Source organism: Dreissena polymorpha, chromosome 3 (assembly GCF_020536995.1).
Source record: "Dreissena polymorpha isolate Duluth1 chromosome 3, UMN_Dpol_1.0, whole genome shotgun sequence".
Classification (NCBI taxonomy): Eukaryota; Metazoa; Mollusca; class Bivalvia; order Myida; family Dreissenidae; genus Dreissena; species Dreissena polymorpha.
Genome location: NC_068357.1, coordinates 98,384,286 through 98,402,958, shown reverse-complemented (window position 1 = coordinate 98,402,958; position 18,673 = coordinate 98,384,286). Strand labels below are relative to the sequence as shown.

Here is an 18,673-nt window from a genome sequence, read left to right as displayed (position 1 = left end):
TCAGCAAATTTTCAATTTTGTGACCCCCGGGGCGGGGTCAAAGTTGACCCCATGGGGCATAATTTGAACAAATTTGAAAGAAGTTCACCCAAGGAAATATCATCATAATTGGACCAGTACTTTAGGAGAAGATGTTTAAACAAAAAGTTAACGCACGGACGCACGCATGCACGCACGCACGATGGACACAGGACCATGACATAAACCCCGCTGGCCTCTGGCCAGTGGAGCTAAAAACTGAATAAGAAACATATTATTACCAATGTGTGTAAATCCCAAGTCAGAACAAGATGTGTTTGTGAAACACAATGTCCCCCTATATGACGTTTGACCTTGAAGGATGACCTTGACCTTGACCCTCCACCACTCAAAATGTGCAGCTCCATGAGATACACATGCATTTTAAATATAAAATTGCTAGCTTCAATATTGCAGAAATGACATTACATGAGCAATTTTGACCCACATATTTGACCTTGAAGGATGACCTTGACCTTGACCTTTCACCACTCAAAATGTGCAGCTCCATGAGATACACATGCATGCCAAATATCAAGTTGCTATCTTGAATATTGAAACACTGCAAAAGTGTACATTAAATGAGCGATTTTGACCCATATATTTGACCTTTGACCTTGAAGGATGACCTTGACCTTGACCTTTCACCACTCAAAATGTGCAGCCCCATGAGATACATGTGCATGCCAAATATCAAGTTGCCATCTTCAATATTGCAAAAGTTGTTGCAAATGTTAAAGTTGGCGCAAACCAACCAACAGACCAACCAACCAACCAACCAACAGACCAACCAACAGACAGGGCAAAAACAATATGTCCCCATAAAAAGACATAAAGATAAAATGGACCTAAATGATGAAGCTTATAAAGGTCACATTTGCATGTATTGAACTGGGGACAATAGAATGCATAACAAGATTTCAAGTATAAAACTGTTATTTGGAATACTGTCATGTTTCACAATCAATTATCTTCTTTTCAGGTAACCCACAAAGCCCTCAACAGTCTTCTTGTCAGTTAAAACCCCGCTGGGAACACTGGGCTTTATGCACTTGCATTAAGTATCATTGCAGTTTTGTTTTTAACGGAGTTTTTGTTTAATAGATAGAGAATACTATGTTAGTGTGCTTGTGTACTTAAATCTATCCCACGAGTGAAGAAAGGTTTACATTGCGAGGCTTGCTGAGCCTTGTAAGCCTTTCTGACACGAGTAGGATAATTTTAAGTACACAATCACACTAACATAGTATTCTATTTATCCTACAATATTGTTTTATTTAATTTATTCCTAAAATAAAAGCAAAAACACAATAAATTAACTGAATCTTACATTGCGTAGTAATATTTATTGTGATCTTTCCTGTTTACGGAAATCGAAATAGTCAGTAAGAATTACAGGCAAAAGAAAAGTAACGAGACAAAATATCGCTATACGCCTCGATTCAAATTTAATCAGTGTTCCAAATATACTACACTCAAGTAGAACACAGATGGTTGTGTTCAAACTACAATTCTTGTTTCACCACTGTAAAAAACCAAAAAACAAACATGGCTCCCGCCATTTTGAAATTTACAAAATGTGTAGACACATACCTTGGCTACGTGAAGCATGATTCAGCATTTATTCCCCCTGATATTGTTAATTTTAGTCTTTAAACAAGTCTTCTTTTTACACACTTTATACTTACTTACATAAAAGTATTGTTCTACATGTACTCACCAAAGTTGTATAATAACCACGTCCATGTTTATTTTCGTAATGTTTAATTTGCTTCCATGACGAGTTAAAATTCTAGACAAATTTCTTCATCGCCATCCATCTTTTCCATTTTAAAGCACTGGATGTAAGCAGGCAATTCTTTGTGGATAGACATTCTTTGATCGACTGACAAAGGAACGACTAAACCATCAAAGAAATTACCATTTTAATTCGACATTGATTTCCTTCGAAAAGTTAAAGAACAATTCACTGACACTTTTCTTAAATTTAATCCATCAATTGTTCAACAAAACATCGCGTTATTCGAGTACATTCGACATTTTAACTAAATCGAAAATGCAGTCTCACCAGTTTCATTCCAGTTTTATATCCAAACACTGTGTTTTTCACATTCATAATATTATAATAATCCATCGTAAACACACACACTCGTAAACTCGTAAAACGACTGCGTACCCAATGACATAAATGACGCAATCAGGGGTGAAAGGCCAAAAAAGTAGTCCCTGTGTACATGTTCTAAATATAACTGTGCTATAAACCGGATCTAAAAATAACAATGGAGAAAACCTTATCTTTTCTTTATGAGTTGTATTTGTTCTATAAAATCATTAAGCTGTCTATTCTAAACAAAAATCCAGATTGGGAAGAAAGCGTCATTCTTGATAAGCCTGTGCAGACTTAACGCACATGCATTTAGCCCTATTTTCCCAGAACGGAGCTCAAATGAGTATCTCCTCTCACCTGGCTACTGATCTTGTGTATATGTTTGGCCTCAGACACTGGCAGGGCCTGCAGTCTCTCTCGTAGAGTCTCCACCTGGTCCGACAACATCTCGTTCTTCAGACGCAGCTCATGGTTCGCCATCTCCAGCTGCAATTGTACACATAGTAGAGCCATGTTCTGGGAAAACAGGGCTTAATGCATGTTCGTAAAGTGTGCACAGTATAATCTGGGTTAACACTTTACGCAAACGCATTAAGCTCACTTTTCCAAGAATGCAGCTTTAGTTTTAGTTTCACACACTGTGCACTATTGCTCAGAGTTGACGTTCACAACTGAACTTCCATCAAATTAATCATTTAAGATGTAAGACTATCCCTTGTTTCTGTTTGGAAAGGTAAATTTTAAATTGTTTTATAACATGGAAGCCTCCCGGTTGTTGTAATAAATCGTCATTAAATTAAATTTGATGATTAAATCACTGTTATGAGGACAATAGGAATTCAAAAAAAAATCCATGGTGATATTAAATCAAATATATCATTTAATAGAACTGTTCAAACTGTGACCCAGAAAAAAAAGTATTTTATACATGTATAATGAGAAAGTCTGAAAAGATTTGGCAAAGTTTAAAGTTTTGTTGTTTTATACAAATAAGTACACCAATGTATTTGGAATGAATAAAAATACAAGCCCTTCCATGGAGACTACAAAATTTAATGTGCCCAAGGTTGTGAACGGTCACATGTCAGAAATCGTAAGTAGGGACCCCGGAACACACACAAAGACTCACAAACAGGGTCAACACTTAAACAATGTATGCCCCTTTAATATTTTGTAACGGTCTGGACACAAAAATACTCCTAAAGAATTGATAAAACATATTTACATACCATGTACATAAAAAGAGACATAAAATATCTGCCTTCCAGAAAAAACACAGATAAGAAATCAAGCATAATTAAGCATTAGAACTTACATTGCCATTTGATCCCTTACGATGTGACCTTATGGCTTGTAGAAGTAACTTAGAACAAGAAATGCCTTTCATGCAAAAGAGGTTCAACAAGTACTTATCTTATGTCTATGGAAGTAATTACAGAACTAGAAAGTTGAATAGACTCATAAAACTTCAAAGTATAAAAGATTATTCTATTGTAATCAATAACTGATACATTTGTTAAATTGGCAATGCATGATCCTTTTAATTTTTGGAACACTGATATATCATTGGTGAAGAACAAACGGGAATGAACCATCAAAAGGAATGATATAAGAACATCAATGAAATTACAGTTTTCAAAAAAGCAAACTAGTTTTTGCATTCCAATAGTAAACACTTCATTTACATTACACATGAATTGCATTTGAAAGTCCTCACAATTCCATCCAGATGCATTCTAAAAACATATGGTCAAATTTTTGCTTCTTTTACCAGTAGATGTGTCTGTATTAAAGTAGTGCAATAACAAATTTGTCGCGATTAATTTCATTGAAAAAAAAACACACATAAGTTACGGTATATATTTAACTGCTTATTCATGTATCCTTTTTCATATTTGTGTGCCATTGTCAAAAATTAGATCATGAAATTTTGATGACCCCTTGTTACCCTTATTTTAAAGGGTAAGGATTTAAGGAACGAAACAATCACAGTATCTATGAAATATAATGTAATATAGGGTAAGGATTTAAGGAACGAAACAATCATGGTATCTATGAAATATAATGTAATATTAATAAGTGGACACAATGTATAGACCATTCATCAATCTTCATTTTTGCCTCCTCCTTTAAACAAGAGCACATTTTCTTCCAAAAATAGGGGAAAAAAATGCAATAAAAAAAAATCTGGGGGGGGGGGGGGGGGGGGGTGGTGGGGGGGGGGAGGGGATTCTTGGGTGCGATGGTTGGACGATATTTCAAAAATAAAATAATAAAAATAAATATTTTAGTTTTTTTAACTGTTTCAAAAAATAAAATTGGGGGGGGGGGGGGGGTATAGTGTGAGGGTGTGGTGGTCATTTGTGAGATGATCTTAAAAAAAAAAAAAAAGTTTAGGGGGGGGGGGGGGGGGGAGTGGGGGGAGGGCACGGGGGATGGTTTGGGTGGAGTCTATTGTGGTTTGTGGTATGTCAGGTAAGAGTAGTTTTGTCAAAGTATCAATCAAATCTAATCATAAATAAAGAAGTTATGGCAATTTTAGCAAAATTTAATAATTTGACCTTGAGAGTCAAGGTAAAATTAAACTTGCCAGGTACAGTAACCTCATGATAGCATGAAAGTATTTGAAGTTTGAAAGCAATAGCCTTGATACATTAGAAGTAAAGTGGATCGAAACACAAACTTTAACCATATATTCAAAGTTACTAAGTCAAAAAAGGGCCATAATTCCGTAAAAAATGACAACCAGAGTTATGCAACTTGTCCTTTTACTATACCTTTATGATAGTTTGCGAGTGTTCCAAGTATGAAAGCAATATCTATGATACTTTAGGGGTAAAGTGGACCAAAACACAAAACTTAACCAAATTTTCAATTTTCTAAGTATAAAGGGCCCATAATTCCGTCCAAATGCTAGTCAGAGTTACATTACTTTGCCTGCACAGTCCTCTTATGATAGTTAATCAGTGTTGCAAGTATGAAAGCAATAGCTTTGATACTTAAGGAATAAAATGGACCTAAACACAAAACTTAACCAAAATTTTCAAAAGGGCACATAATTCTGTCAAAATGCACGCCAGAGTTATCTAACTTTGCCTGCCCAGTCCCCTCATGATAGTAAGTAAGTATACCAAGTTTGAATGCAATAGCATTGATACTTTCTGAGAAAAGTGGACCTAAACGCAAAACTTAACCGGCGACGCCAACGCCGACGCCAAGGTGATGACAATAGCTCATAATTTTTTTTCAAAAAATAGATGAGCTAGAAATGCCATTTCTACATTTTTGTGTACCTACTTAACCCTTTCCTTCTTAGTTACGAATTATGATGCGTTTGTAGTCCCTTAGAAAATCACATCAAATTCAGACTTTTCTTGATAGATTCAAGTTTTAAAGGCTTAATTTCCAACCTTAGGATACTGATGAGAAGCAAACAACATAAAACCTGAATTCACCACAGGCTGTTCTGGTTTTATACTGGTTGAATACAGCAATGTTCACTTCGCTTCAAAGTGCGACAGGGTTAAGAGTGGTGATGGCTGGCCTACCTGTGACAGTTTTCCTGAGACCCAGTCCTTTATTCTTGCTGCCTTCTCCTCCACAACTTTGGCATCTTCCTGGCGAAGAACTCGCTACAATTAGAAAAAACAACTTTGAACAGTCCCCGTAGTGTACCGAACTGAGGCTCCACTAACATCATGACTCGGTCCCCAAATGACAGGTCTCACTCTGATTCCAACAATAAACAGCAAAAATTCCAAGCTGAAACATGAACCTAGACCTAGTCACATAGATAATTCAGCAACATTTTTCAATGTATGAGTAGCATCCCCTTTAGAAATGTTCGGACAAAGAGAATATCATCCAAACTCCAGGAACAATACACCTGCAACACAAAACTAAGCCGACTTGTGTTTTTCTGTGCAAAAAAGATTTCATGGAACACATTCCACTAAGTACAAAGCAACTCATTTCATCAAATAGAACAAAAAGCCTTATGCTGAACCCCCTGATGGAGTGTTACATCATGATTGGAACTAAATGGCTTTAAAACTCATTCAAAAAATATCTCTAGACCTCATTCTTATAAATAACACACTGGAGCATTATGTCTTATTTGTATTGTTAAGACATCACAAAATACTGGAGTGGACATCTAAAAAAAGCATTGGGAAATGGAAAAGCTATAACTGCAGAATTTAGCAATCTCCTGAGACCTTTAATGTCAATAGTAGCACTTTGATAACTAATTTACAAGAGTGCTGCAGGCAATACAAGAAGGATATGTTTACTAAACTAGGGGTACCGTTTCATGTTCTTCTGATGATATATGGCTTTTTTTCCTTTTTTCATTTACCCAAAATACATTATATAGCTAGGGAAATCAATATCAACTCACTATGCTAGCCTATTAAGAGAGCATTAAATTTTGTAGAAATAAATCGGCATCATTTTGTTCCAAGTGTCAAAATGGAATAATAGTATCTGAAAAAAAAATCCTTGTGTAGCATTTCTTCCTGTATTTGAAAAAGACATGCTGATTTCATAGCCCACTTTAAACATCAAAATTGCATGAACTTAATCATGACTTGTTCTTATTAAAAAGAAAATACCTTTAAAACTTAAGGTTGTGTCTTTTAACATACCAAACTTATTAAAAGCAATTTTCAAAGCATTCAATAACAATAATATAAAACATAACAATATGGCAATGGTCACTTCCACGAGCCTTTAAACCCTATATCATGATATACAGTTTTACGTGAATCCTTTATGCTCCACAAAAGAAAATGACTATACAAACATAAGCAAAAGGGCAATAAAGGGCAATAACTCCATAAATACTAACATATGAGTTTGTGTTCTTAAATGCCTAACATAATCTCAATATAATATAAATTTCACACAGTTTTATTTAAATATCTTCAATACTTAGAACTGTATGCACAGAACAAGAAATTTTGCTCAAGGGCAATAACTCTGTAAATCTTGAAGAGAGAGTTGTGGCCTTCACACTCTTTAATTTCCATTAAGGCCCTTTAAAAAGATATGAATTCATGTGAATCCTTTAACACTTTCTAAGTTATGCTCTGCACAAGAAGAAAAAGGGTAATACAAAAATTAAGCAAAGAGAAATAATACAGATAGGACATTTGAGGTTCTTGTAGTGTTCCTTTCTTCTCAATCTCCTCTATCAATGCATATAGTTTTCTTTATTTTTTTAAACACTCGCATACTATGGAGTAATGCTCTGCACAATAAAATAGACCAAGGAGCAATAAATCTGTACACAGTTTGGTACTTGTACTCGGCACTTTCTCTCAATGCCCTCTCTCATTACATGAAGTTTCATTTAAATCTCTCTAATACTTCAAGAGATATACTGTGATAAGACGGATGGAATGACAGACAAAAAGACTGACAATTGGATGAATATATATGCCTCCTGTTGGTGGTAAAAAAAAATTACCGTAATAACTCTAAGTTTTCGGGCACTCTTAAGTTTTCTGACACCATTTTTTAGCAAAAACAATTATTTTTGTGACTCTTAATTTTCGGACACACGAGTTTTTATCCATAATTCATGTCTCTATGTTTTCGGACGGTATATTTTACACCGCTATTTTACCAAATTTCAGTCCTGTTTATGATTTCTAATGACACTTCGATCATGGGGTTTTACAACCAGATTAACATCATAAAACATGACAAGTGCATGCCTGAGGGTAACAGACCATTAGATTTGCGTTATTGGGTAAATAACCTTGTAAACCGGTATTAAACAATGGTTAACCAATAGCATAATCATTATGACAATAACCAGGGGTAGTGCCAATATATGTATTCCGGAAAAAGCAACTTTTTGGAACAACCCACTAATCTGCTGGTACAAATAAACATGACCCATTTATAATCCTTTCAAACTCACACACCGTATCAACCGTTATTATTTAAAGGAAGCTATCATTAGTTGATATAATGGACCAGCGTTGTTTGTACCGGGTTGATTAGTGGGGTTTTCTAAACTCGTGCTTTTCCGGGATCAGTCTATTAACAGTTCAATTATCTACCGCAATGGTACTACCCCTTCTCAGTAAAATAACTGACAAATACTAAACGCTTCTAAGTGTGATGAGCCCTATAGCAAGTTTTACGAACAATGGAAGGTGTTAGACAACAACTTTCGAAAATGAACAAACAAAGAATTCATAGTTTGCTTTTTTTATTGCGTTGATTACAGGCTCATACTAGCGAGTATCGGTACATCACATGCTCATCTTTGAACTTGTTGGTCAAAGTACAACCTTGTAGTAACTTTCTGTCAAATAAATTAAGCATTTAAAAAATTATTTAAAATGCATTGCAAACATAATTTATATAGCTGTAATTTATACTATTTGGCAAGATATTTTACAAGTGCATGCTATAACCGGTAGTTGTTGATACAATTGACGCTATTTTTGGACACTTCCCAGGCCTTGAAGAATCCACTCGACCGCTCGCATATGAGAGTGAAGTTGACGGTCGGGTGAGTAAAGTTTGTTAAATACTCGACCGACCGGGCGAGTGCTGTTTTTCAAGTTGAGAAATTTAAATTCAGTTCCAGAACTCCTGCCACATCGATACAAATTGCTAACAATTTTTCAAACGAACAAAAAATAGGTTTAGTACACAAAGAAACTGTACTTTTGTTTTGACAATGAAAAATGACGTCACGGGCACAGTAAAAATAATTCTCAAAATCGGCTGTGCTCTTTTGGTAGGTGTCAGTGCACATAGTTATTCGATTAAAAGTGAAAAAAACAGTTAAATATATTGGTCATTCCATAAAGAATAAAATTTCATTTTAATGTAAATATCAATAAAAAAATAATACATAACTGGTTAATAATAATACTTTTTATATTTAATTAAAAATAAACAGAAACAATAATTATTAATAAACAGAATAATTTGTCATCAGAAGCCTTAGCCAAAATTTATCATGGAAAAGGGTTCTATTTTAAAATATCTGCAAGGTGGTGGAGACAGGGAACAGAAAGAAAGGTCATCAAAACGAGAAGGGGAAAGTATTGAGAAAAGGAAACAGGTGCAGGAAACGTAAGGAAAGCAAATAAAAAATCCATCAGATAATGTAGTTAATTTGTTTGCAGTTTAGTGTCACTATGTTACGTAGGTAAAAAAGGTTCTGGTTATAGATATAATTTTTTTTTAATGCAGGGCGAGTAGATTAAAGTGAAGGGCGAGTGGATTGTCAGGCCTACTCGCCCTGCAGGGCGAGTGGCTCTGGAAAAATTCTTCAATGCTTCCATTGTCGACTCTTAGTTTTCGGACACCTGTATTTTGTGAATATTTTTCGTATCTAAGTTTTCGGACACAAATTTTTTTAATTGTTTTTTAGGGGTCGGAAAACATAGAGTAATTACAGTATATAAAAGAACAACAGACATTAAACAAACACTTGAGTTTGTAAAAACTCTAAATGCAAATGATTTTCTTCAATTAAAAAGAAAATACTGGTACCACAACACCATGTCTTTTAAATATTTTAAGTAAAAACATAAAACTGTCTTTTTCACAAAGGCAATAATTTGTTAGTGTCATATCACAAAGACAAAAGACAAACAAAATTAAAATCAAAACAAATGTTGAACATAATGACTGCTTTCACAACACATCTCCACAAACATAAACTCACAACTCATATATTCCCCATGATATACCTATATATTATCTACCTACCTATATAATTATTCCCTATTCCAGCTATTCAGATATATTCCACCATGTATCTGACATAAGCTCCGTACACTGACAGATTAAGCCTATAGTGGCATGATGGTTTCTACCAGGATACTATTTAATTCGCCTAGAATTGTGTTATTGATTATTGATACACACTACGGTACTGGTGTAATTCAACTTTGCTTTCTACCTGTTAGATCTTTCAACTTCTTGGAAATGTAATGAACAGCTGCCTGTAAAGTTCATATGTAATTATGATTCCAATTGATTATTGGTGACTCTTCATCAATTCAATTGCTATAGTTTCGGAAGATATTAATAATGATGATAGATTATTGGTTCAAACTGAAACACATTAAACAAGGAAGTGAACAGAAAAAGGCCTGCATTGAAAATTGACCTCATAATTATTTGGAATGTTTGATGAAGACTCGGTGAAAAGTGAATGAGAGAAGAGAGCTGAAACAGTGAAGTTTCCATTTTTTGTATCAAGTAAACCAAAGGACAATTACTCTTGTGTCTGTATGATTTAGCTGGTTATCAAACTTGGTCTTCACCTAATGTGAACAAATATCTCCAGAAGGTTACATTAAACTAAATCACTTACGTGATCGATTCAAAAGTAGTGCATATTTCTAACAAGTTCCTTTTCTCTTTGGGTTTAAAAGCAATTCAGCCATTGAACCCATGCTTTTTGTGATTATTTCCTGCATCCTATGTGGGTTTGCAACATTTTGATTCATTATTGGGGATTACGTTGAAAGATCATGTTTTTTAGGGTGCCTTTATTGAAATATGGGGCTTTTGTCAAAATTTCATTTCCAAGGGTGCTTGCCTTTGGGCAAACTTTTCTGTCTTAGAAGTTGCGACACCATATATTTTTTACTGAATTAATTGAAAGAGGACAGATTAATCTTTACAATCATACCGGTCTTGCAAAATATATATAGGAAATACAAGAAAAATACTTTTAAAATTGGCAGTTTTATAATGGCACCCTATGGAAAATGGAATCAGTGTAATTCAACCAGGAAGTTTCGTGATGATTTTATGAAAACTGTTAAGAGTTAGAGACCAGAAACTGCAAATTTGGCATTGTTTCTAATAACAGGGGCAACATGTGTATTGCAAACAATAGCTGTTTTTCTAATTTGGCCGCCATTTCATGTCAACGAGGATTTGTAGAAAGGTTTGATGGAAACTTTACGAGTAAGAGATGGGAATCATGCAACGTCACAATTCCTTTTATATAAGTCTTAATGTGGATATCTCTAAAAAGTCTGTTGTGCATCGGCTGGTTATCAAACTTTGCCCACTTTTTCTGTCAACTAAAAATTCCTGAAATTAAGGAGGTTCTATTTAAAACTGTACAATCTTGAGAGCAGAAAGCGGGCCTCCCAACCGTCCACCCATCCAAGGGTGGTCCAATAATATGTCCTGTTTAGAGGTTGGCGTATAAAAACTGGAATGTTTTTTATTATAAGGTGTGTTTGTTTTTCAAATAAAAAGTTCTATCTGGACATAGACGTAATTACATGATTCTAAACAGACTGTAGGTAAAATGGACTTAAGTTATTAAAATTAGTTTGTTGAGTTACAACCAACATTACTTGAAATGTGCTTAATAGTTATAATGAAGATTTAAATTATTTATAATATTATTTATAAAATTATTTATAAGAAATCATTTCCAATTATCACTCATAATAACCAAATAACCAAATGCAAGTCTCTAAAATTTCTGTTTCATCTGTTTTACCATTCATCCATGATGATCTTGAAATTTCAGTTACTGAAGTTTAATTTGTATCATATTTATAATTTTCAACTATCTTGTCATGCAACCAAAATGCAGAATCTTTTAACAAATGAGAATTTGTATCATTTGTTTATTTTTCAAATAATGTAACGGCAATTTAGACATCATCTTACAGAGTGCAGACAAAGGAATTATTATTTCATTAAATTAAGTAGACATTCATAAATACCTATTTTTTCATCATATGGCTATTTTATTGAAATGGTTATAAAAATTATAACATTTGTTACATAGGACTTAATAGCATAACTATTTCCCCATATTTGAAGCACACAAATGCCTATTTATCAGTCTCCATCTGGCTGTCTCTGTTGTAATGTAGCAAGGACATCAATAAAATGGAGACTTACTTAAGCAACTCAGTGCAGTTCTACAGTGTTCCAAGAGATAACTGCCATAAATATTTGAAGCACGTTATAACGTGACGTAAAAATAAGACATAAGTAAAACACCAAATGGACAGCCATAAAATATCCCATCATTAATACATAAAGTAACAATAAGACATTATTAGAACTTATAATGGGCAGCAATAAACTAGAGCTTTGTCACAGACGTGACGTATACCCCCACGTGCCACATTGACACAGACTATTTTGCATGCTGTCTTCACAAAACAAGAGAATCAAATTTATGGCGATCTTTAAGAATTATAATACCAATTATTTATTTTGACCTTTGAACTCTTGAATTCTTTCGCATGACATACTGTCCAAATTTATGGCCATTTTTTTACTTTTGAACTCCAAGTGTGACCTAGACCTTGGAGTTATCGACATAATTCTTTTGCATGACACATCGTCCAATGATTGTGAACAAACGTACCAGGTATTTTTAAAATCTCACAATAAATGACATAGTTATGGCCCGGACAAGATCATTTATGGCCATTTTTCACCTTTGAACTCACAGTGTGACCTTGATGTTGCAGATATCGACGTAATTCTTTCGCGCGACACACCGTCCAATAATGGTGAACAAATGTGCCAAATGATTTTAAAATCTCACAATGAACAACATAGTTATGGCCCAGACATTTATGGCCATTTTTGACCTTTGAACTCAAAGTGTGCCTTGACCTTGGAGTAATCGACGTTATTCTTTCGCGCGACACACCATCCAGTGATGATGAAAAAATATGCAAAATGATTTTAAAATCTCACAATGAATGACATAGTTATGGCACAGACAAGCTCATTTATGGCCATTTTTGACCTTTGAACTCAAAGTGTGACCTTGACCTTGGGGATATTGACGTAATTCTTTCGCGCGACACACCGTCCAATGATGGTGAACAAATGTGCCAAATGATTTTAAAATCTCACAATAAACAACATAGTTATTGCCCAGACAAGCTCATTTATGGCCATTTTTAATCTTTGATTTCAAAGTGTGACCTTGACCTTCAAGATATTGACATAATTCTTTCGCGCGACACACCGTCCCATGATGGTGAACAAATTAGCCTAATGATTTTAAAATCTCACAATAAATGATATAGTTATGGCCCGGACAAGCATTTGACCCTTGAACTCCAAGTGTGACCTTGACCTTGGAGATATCGACGTACTTTTTTCACGTGACACACCCTCCCATGATGGTGAACAAATGTACCAAATTATTTTAAAATCTAACGATAAATGACATAGTTATAGTCCGGACAAACTTTTGGTTTAAAACACACTAAGTGACCCCGTGACCTAGTTTTTGACCCGGAATGACCCATATTCAAACTTGACCTATACATCATCAAGTTACAACTTGTGACTATGTTTGGTGAAGATCAGATGAAATTTCGGGACAGACCGACAGACCGACCGACTGACAAACCGACAAAGTGACTCCTCTATAGCCCCCATTACCAATGGTAATGGGGGTATAAATATCACATTATTAAATAAGGTAAAAATAAAACATTAAAACAACACAAGAGGGCCTGAAAGGCCCAAAGTCACTCACCTGAAATTCAAAGGAACTTACCTGTTCTGTGCAGCCCAAGATGTCATTAGAACAAAATGTTCTTACCAACTTTCATGACTAGTGAACACCCTGGCAGCCACGTTTTTCAACAGACAAGAACCATTTTCATACACATCCAAGATATCATTTAAACAAATATACTGACAAAGTTTCATGAGAATTCATAAGTCCATATAAGGAAAAATGCCCCGCCCACTGGTGGCCATGTTTTTCAAGCATCTGAAACCATTTTCGAACTTGTCCAAAATATCATTGGGACAAATCTTCTGACAAAGTTTCATGAAGATCGGATAATAAATGTGACCTCTAGAGCGTTAACAAGGTTTAACTATAGCCATATAAGAAAAATAGCCCCGCCCCTGTGGTGGCCATGTTTTTCAACCAACCGGCATCATTTTTAAACTCATCCAAGATATTATTGGGATGAATCTTCTGACCGAGTTTCATGAAGATTGGACTATAAATGTGGCCTCTAGAGTGTTAACAAGATTTTACTATAGCCTTATATAGCCATATAAGAAAAAATGCCCCGCCCCTTGGCAGCCATGTTATTCAAGCAAATGTTACCATTTTCAAACTCATCCAAGATATCATTAAGACAAATCTTCTGACCATATTTCATCAAGATTGGACAATAAATGTGGCCTCTAGAGTGTTAACAAGGTTTTACTATAGCCATATAAGGAAAAATGCCTCGCCCCCTGGCGGCCATGTTTTTCAACCAACCGGCATCATTTTTTAACTTGTCCAAGATATTTTTGGGATAATTCTTCTGACCAAGTTTCATGAAGATCGACAATAAATGTGGCCTCTAGAGTGTTAACAAGATTTTACTATAGCCATATATAGCCATATAAGGTAAACTGCCCCACCCATTGGCAGCCATGTTTTTAAGCAAACTTAACCATTTTTAAACTCATCCAAGATATCATTGAGACCAATGTTTTGACCAAATTTCATGAAGATTGGACAATAAATGTGGCCTCTAGAGTGTTCACAAGGTTTTACTATAGCCATATATATAGACATATAAGGAAAAATGCCCCGCCCCTTGGCAGCCATGTTTTTCAAGCAAACGTAACCAATTTCAAACTCATCCAAGATATCATACAGACCAATCTTCTGACCAAATTTCACGAAGATTGGACAATAAATGTGGTCTCTAGAGTGTTAACAAGGTTTTACAAAAGCCTTATAAGGAAAACTGCCCCGCCCCCTGGCGGCCATGTTTTTTCACCGATCTGGACCATTTTCGAACTCGTCCGAGATATCAATGAAACCAATGTTTTGCCCAAGTTTCATGATAATTCGGCAAAAATTATGACTTCTAGAGTGTTCACAAGGTTTCTCTATAGCCATATAAGGAATACTGCCCAGCCCCCTCGCGGCCATGTTTTTCAACGGACCTGAACCATTTTTGAACTCAACCAACATATCATTTAGACAAACATTTTGACAAAGTAACATGAAGATTGTGAATCAAATGTGACTTCTACAGTGTTCACAAGGTTTTTCATTTTTTTGACCTAGTTTTTGACCCAGCATGACCCAGTTTCGAACTAAGTCGAGGTATCAATGGGACAAATGTTCTGACCAAATTTCATGAAGATCAGACAATAAATGTGGCCGCTAGAGTGTTCACAAGGCAAAAAGTTGACGACGCATGACGCACGACAGACGACGGACAAAAGGCGATCACAAAAGCTCACCATGAGCAAGTTGTGCTCAGGTGAGCTAATAAAATAACGAGTCATAAAATAAATCTATCAAAGTAATGATAATACACACTGAGAATTAGAACACACAAAGAGAATAAGAACTGAGTATAACATAGTATGACAAACAATGTAGATTATATACAAATGCATAATATTGAATGATCATCAAAAAAAAATATTCCTACATTTCTGACTGGCTACACACATAGTTAATCAAATCTTCAAGAAAGATAAATTGTTGATTGTAATGTATGTAAGAGTGCTGGTTTCAAAAGATATATAATTTGTGTTCTATTCTAAACACATAATTAAGAACTAATCATTGTTTTGTTTTTTGTTTTTAATGTTGATGAAATAATATATCTGTCACTTTTCATTTTGTATTTTTCATTTTGTATTAAAATACAAACAATTTTGTTTAATTCCCTGAAAATTTCCTTGAAGAAAGTTTTAACTGTTTTTGGTATGGTATTACTGTTTACTGTTTTCTCATTCTTTAACCCTTTCCCTCTCAGAAGGAAAGTGACCTTTCCCTCTCAGAAGGAAAGTGAAAAAGGCTATGTGCAAACAGCATAAAACCAGAACAGCCTGTGAGTAACTCGCAGTCTGTTCAGGTTTTATGCTGTTTGCAGTATCTAAGGGTTGGAAATGAAGCCTTTCAAATTTGAATCTAGTAAGAAAGGTCTTCAATTAAATGTAGCTTCTAAGGGACTACGAATGAGTCAAAGTGCGTTTCTAAGTGGTAAATGGTTAAAGATGGTTGCCACCCTTAAATTCAGCTTCCACCCTGTCCATCCTCACCTGTTCCTCAAACTGCAGTTGCAGCTCCACCACACGTCTGTCCTTGTCCCGACACTGACGCTCAAGGTCGCGGATGTGACGCTCAAAGTCATCTGGCTGCCAGTTCACTGCCGCTAGCTGCTGCTCCATTACGCGCAGCTAAAATGCAATAAGACGACATCAGAATTAAGATGCAACTGAACAAGAAAACTCAACCAGAATTAAGAATCATGAACAAACCATTCAGATACATGGGAAAGCAACCACCTGAATTCATATTTAATGGACAAGCCAACCCCAGAATTCAGATACAACTGGACAAACCACCACCTGAATTCAGATGCATGGACAAGCCAACACCAAAATTCAGATCCATGGACCAGCCACCACCAGAATTAAGATGCATCTGGACAAGCAAACACCTGAATTCAGATGCATGGACAAGCCACCACCAGAATTAAGATGTGACAGGTCAAGCCACCACCAGAATTCTGATTCAATTGGACAAGCCACCACCCGAATTCAGATGCATGGACAAGCCACTACCAGAATTTAGATGCATGGAAAAGTAACCACCACAATTCAGATGCAACTGGTCAAGCCACCACCAAAATTCTGATTCAATCGGACAAGCCAACACCAAAACTCAAATGCATGGACAAGCCGCCTCCAGAATTCAGATGCAACAGGACAAGCCACCACCAGAATTATGATGCCATTGGACAAGCCATGTCCAGAATTCAGATTAATTTGGAAAAAACACAGCTAGAATTCGGATGCATGGACAAACCAACACATGACTTCAGATGCATGGACAAACCAACACATGAATTCAGATGCGTGGACAAGCCACCAGAAGAATTCATATGCATGAACAAGCCATCACAAGAAGTCAGAGGCATGGTTAAGCAACCACTAGAATTCAGATACATAGACAAGCCACCACCAGAATTCAAATGCATTGACAAGCAACCACCAATATTCAGATACATGGACAAGCCATTTCTGGAATTCACTTACATGGACAGCCACCACAAGAATTACGATGCATGGACAAGCCACCACCTGAATTTAGATGCATGAACAAGCCACCACCTGAATTCAGATGCAACTGGACAAGCCACCACCCAAATTTAGATGCATGGACAAGCCACCACCAGAATTAAGATACAACTGGACAAGCCACAACTTCTGGGCACAAACAAACTACCACATCAGAATCCCTGGCTTACAGCACTTATGGGAAAACAAGCTTATTTTATTGGAATTGCAGAGTTAATGAATGGATCTCTATCCATAGATTTTGTAGATAATGAATGCTTATCTGCCTATTATTGAATTAACAGGGTCAGGAGTGCTTCTGGTGAAAATAGCATGGAAATAATGGTGTTTCTGACACTCTGAACTGCTTTATCTTCAATCTGGAAAATGGCTTGTAATGACTCACAAATGAACTAAGAAAACACACCTGGGAGTCTATAACCACCTTGCTATAACAGAACAGTGTTTCTGAGATTGAATATACCTTATGATTTACATACCTTAATCAGTCGTCACGGTCCTGATTTTTTATTATATCAATATCATGATTTATTTATGTTTTACAATTGCTTACTACTTTGCAGCAAATATGCATTTCACAACACTAAGAAATCCCCCTACCAGAAAAACAACAATTATAGGAGTGTAACATTTCCCTCTATTTCTTATAATTACCCTAATGTATATATCTTCAGATTTTCTTATCTGTTTTGACCAAGATAAAAGTGGCATATTATCACGGACAGGATGATTACTGCTTCTGAAATAGCATTCATGTTTCCATGAGAATATTTATATCTATATAATTCATAATGTCTGAATGTTCTGACCAATTTTCTTCATGGAAAAACAGGATACAAACCAATTTTCACCATGGTGTTTTTTGTTTATGTTATTTTTCATATTTTATAAATGACCGTTTGACAGTTTCAAGTTAAGGCATTAACTTCATGAGTATATTATGAAGTCTAAAATCAGCTTCTGTTTCTCTCTACATATTGCAAACAAAAATCAGTGATGCACAATTTGTTTGATGGAGATTTAAATGAAAATGCTCACGTTTGCATGCAACAGATTATTTATAACATATACTACAAAAAAACATAATATGTTACCACAATTCCGGGGAGAATTGAACACTAAATAAAAATCATCTTCATTAGTATTCTTCTTTAACAAGGGCTGTTTGTAAAACATGCATGCCCCCCATATGGGCTGTCAGTTGTAGTGGCAGCCATTGTGTGAATACGTTCTTTGTCACTGTGACCTTGACCTTTGACCTAGTGACCTGAAAATCAATAGGGGTCATCTGCCAGTCATGATCAATGAACCTATGAAATTTCATGATCCTAGGCCTAATTATTCTTGAGTTATCATCAGGAAACCATTTTATTGTTTCAAGTCACTGTGACCTTGACCTAGTGACCTAGTGACCTGAAAATCAAATCATTTTGATTTCATTGA

General features: G+C 35.5%; 1 protein-coding gene across 5 annotated transcripts in view; it reads right to left on the bottom strand.

The window, feature by feature from the left end:
- Positions 1-18,673, bottom strand: part of LOC127875467 (pleckstrin homology domain-containing family H member 1-like) — a 153,461-nt gene that overhangs the window by 52,989 nt on the left and 81,799 nt on the right. For all 5 annotated transcript variants that reach the window (XM_052420535.1, XM_052420534.1, XM_052420539.1 and 2 more), the window contains 3 exons: positions 16,190-16,327; positions 5,674-5,757; positions 2,483-2,611 (listed from right to left, as the gene is read on the bottom strand). In XM_052420535.1, coding sequence (XP_052276495.1) covers positions 2,483-2,611; positions 5,674-5,757; positions 16,190-16,327 — 351 coding nt within the window. The remainder of the gene's footprint in view (positions 1-2,482; positions 2,612-5,673; positions 5,758-16,189; positions 16,328-18,673) is intronic.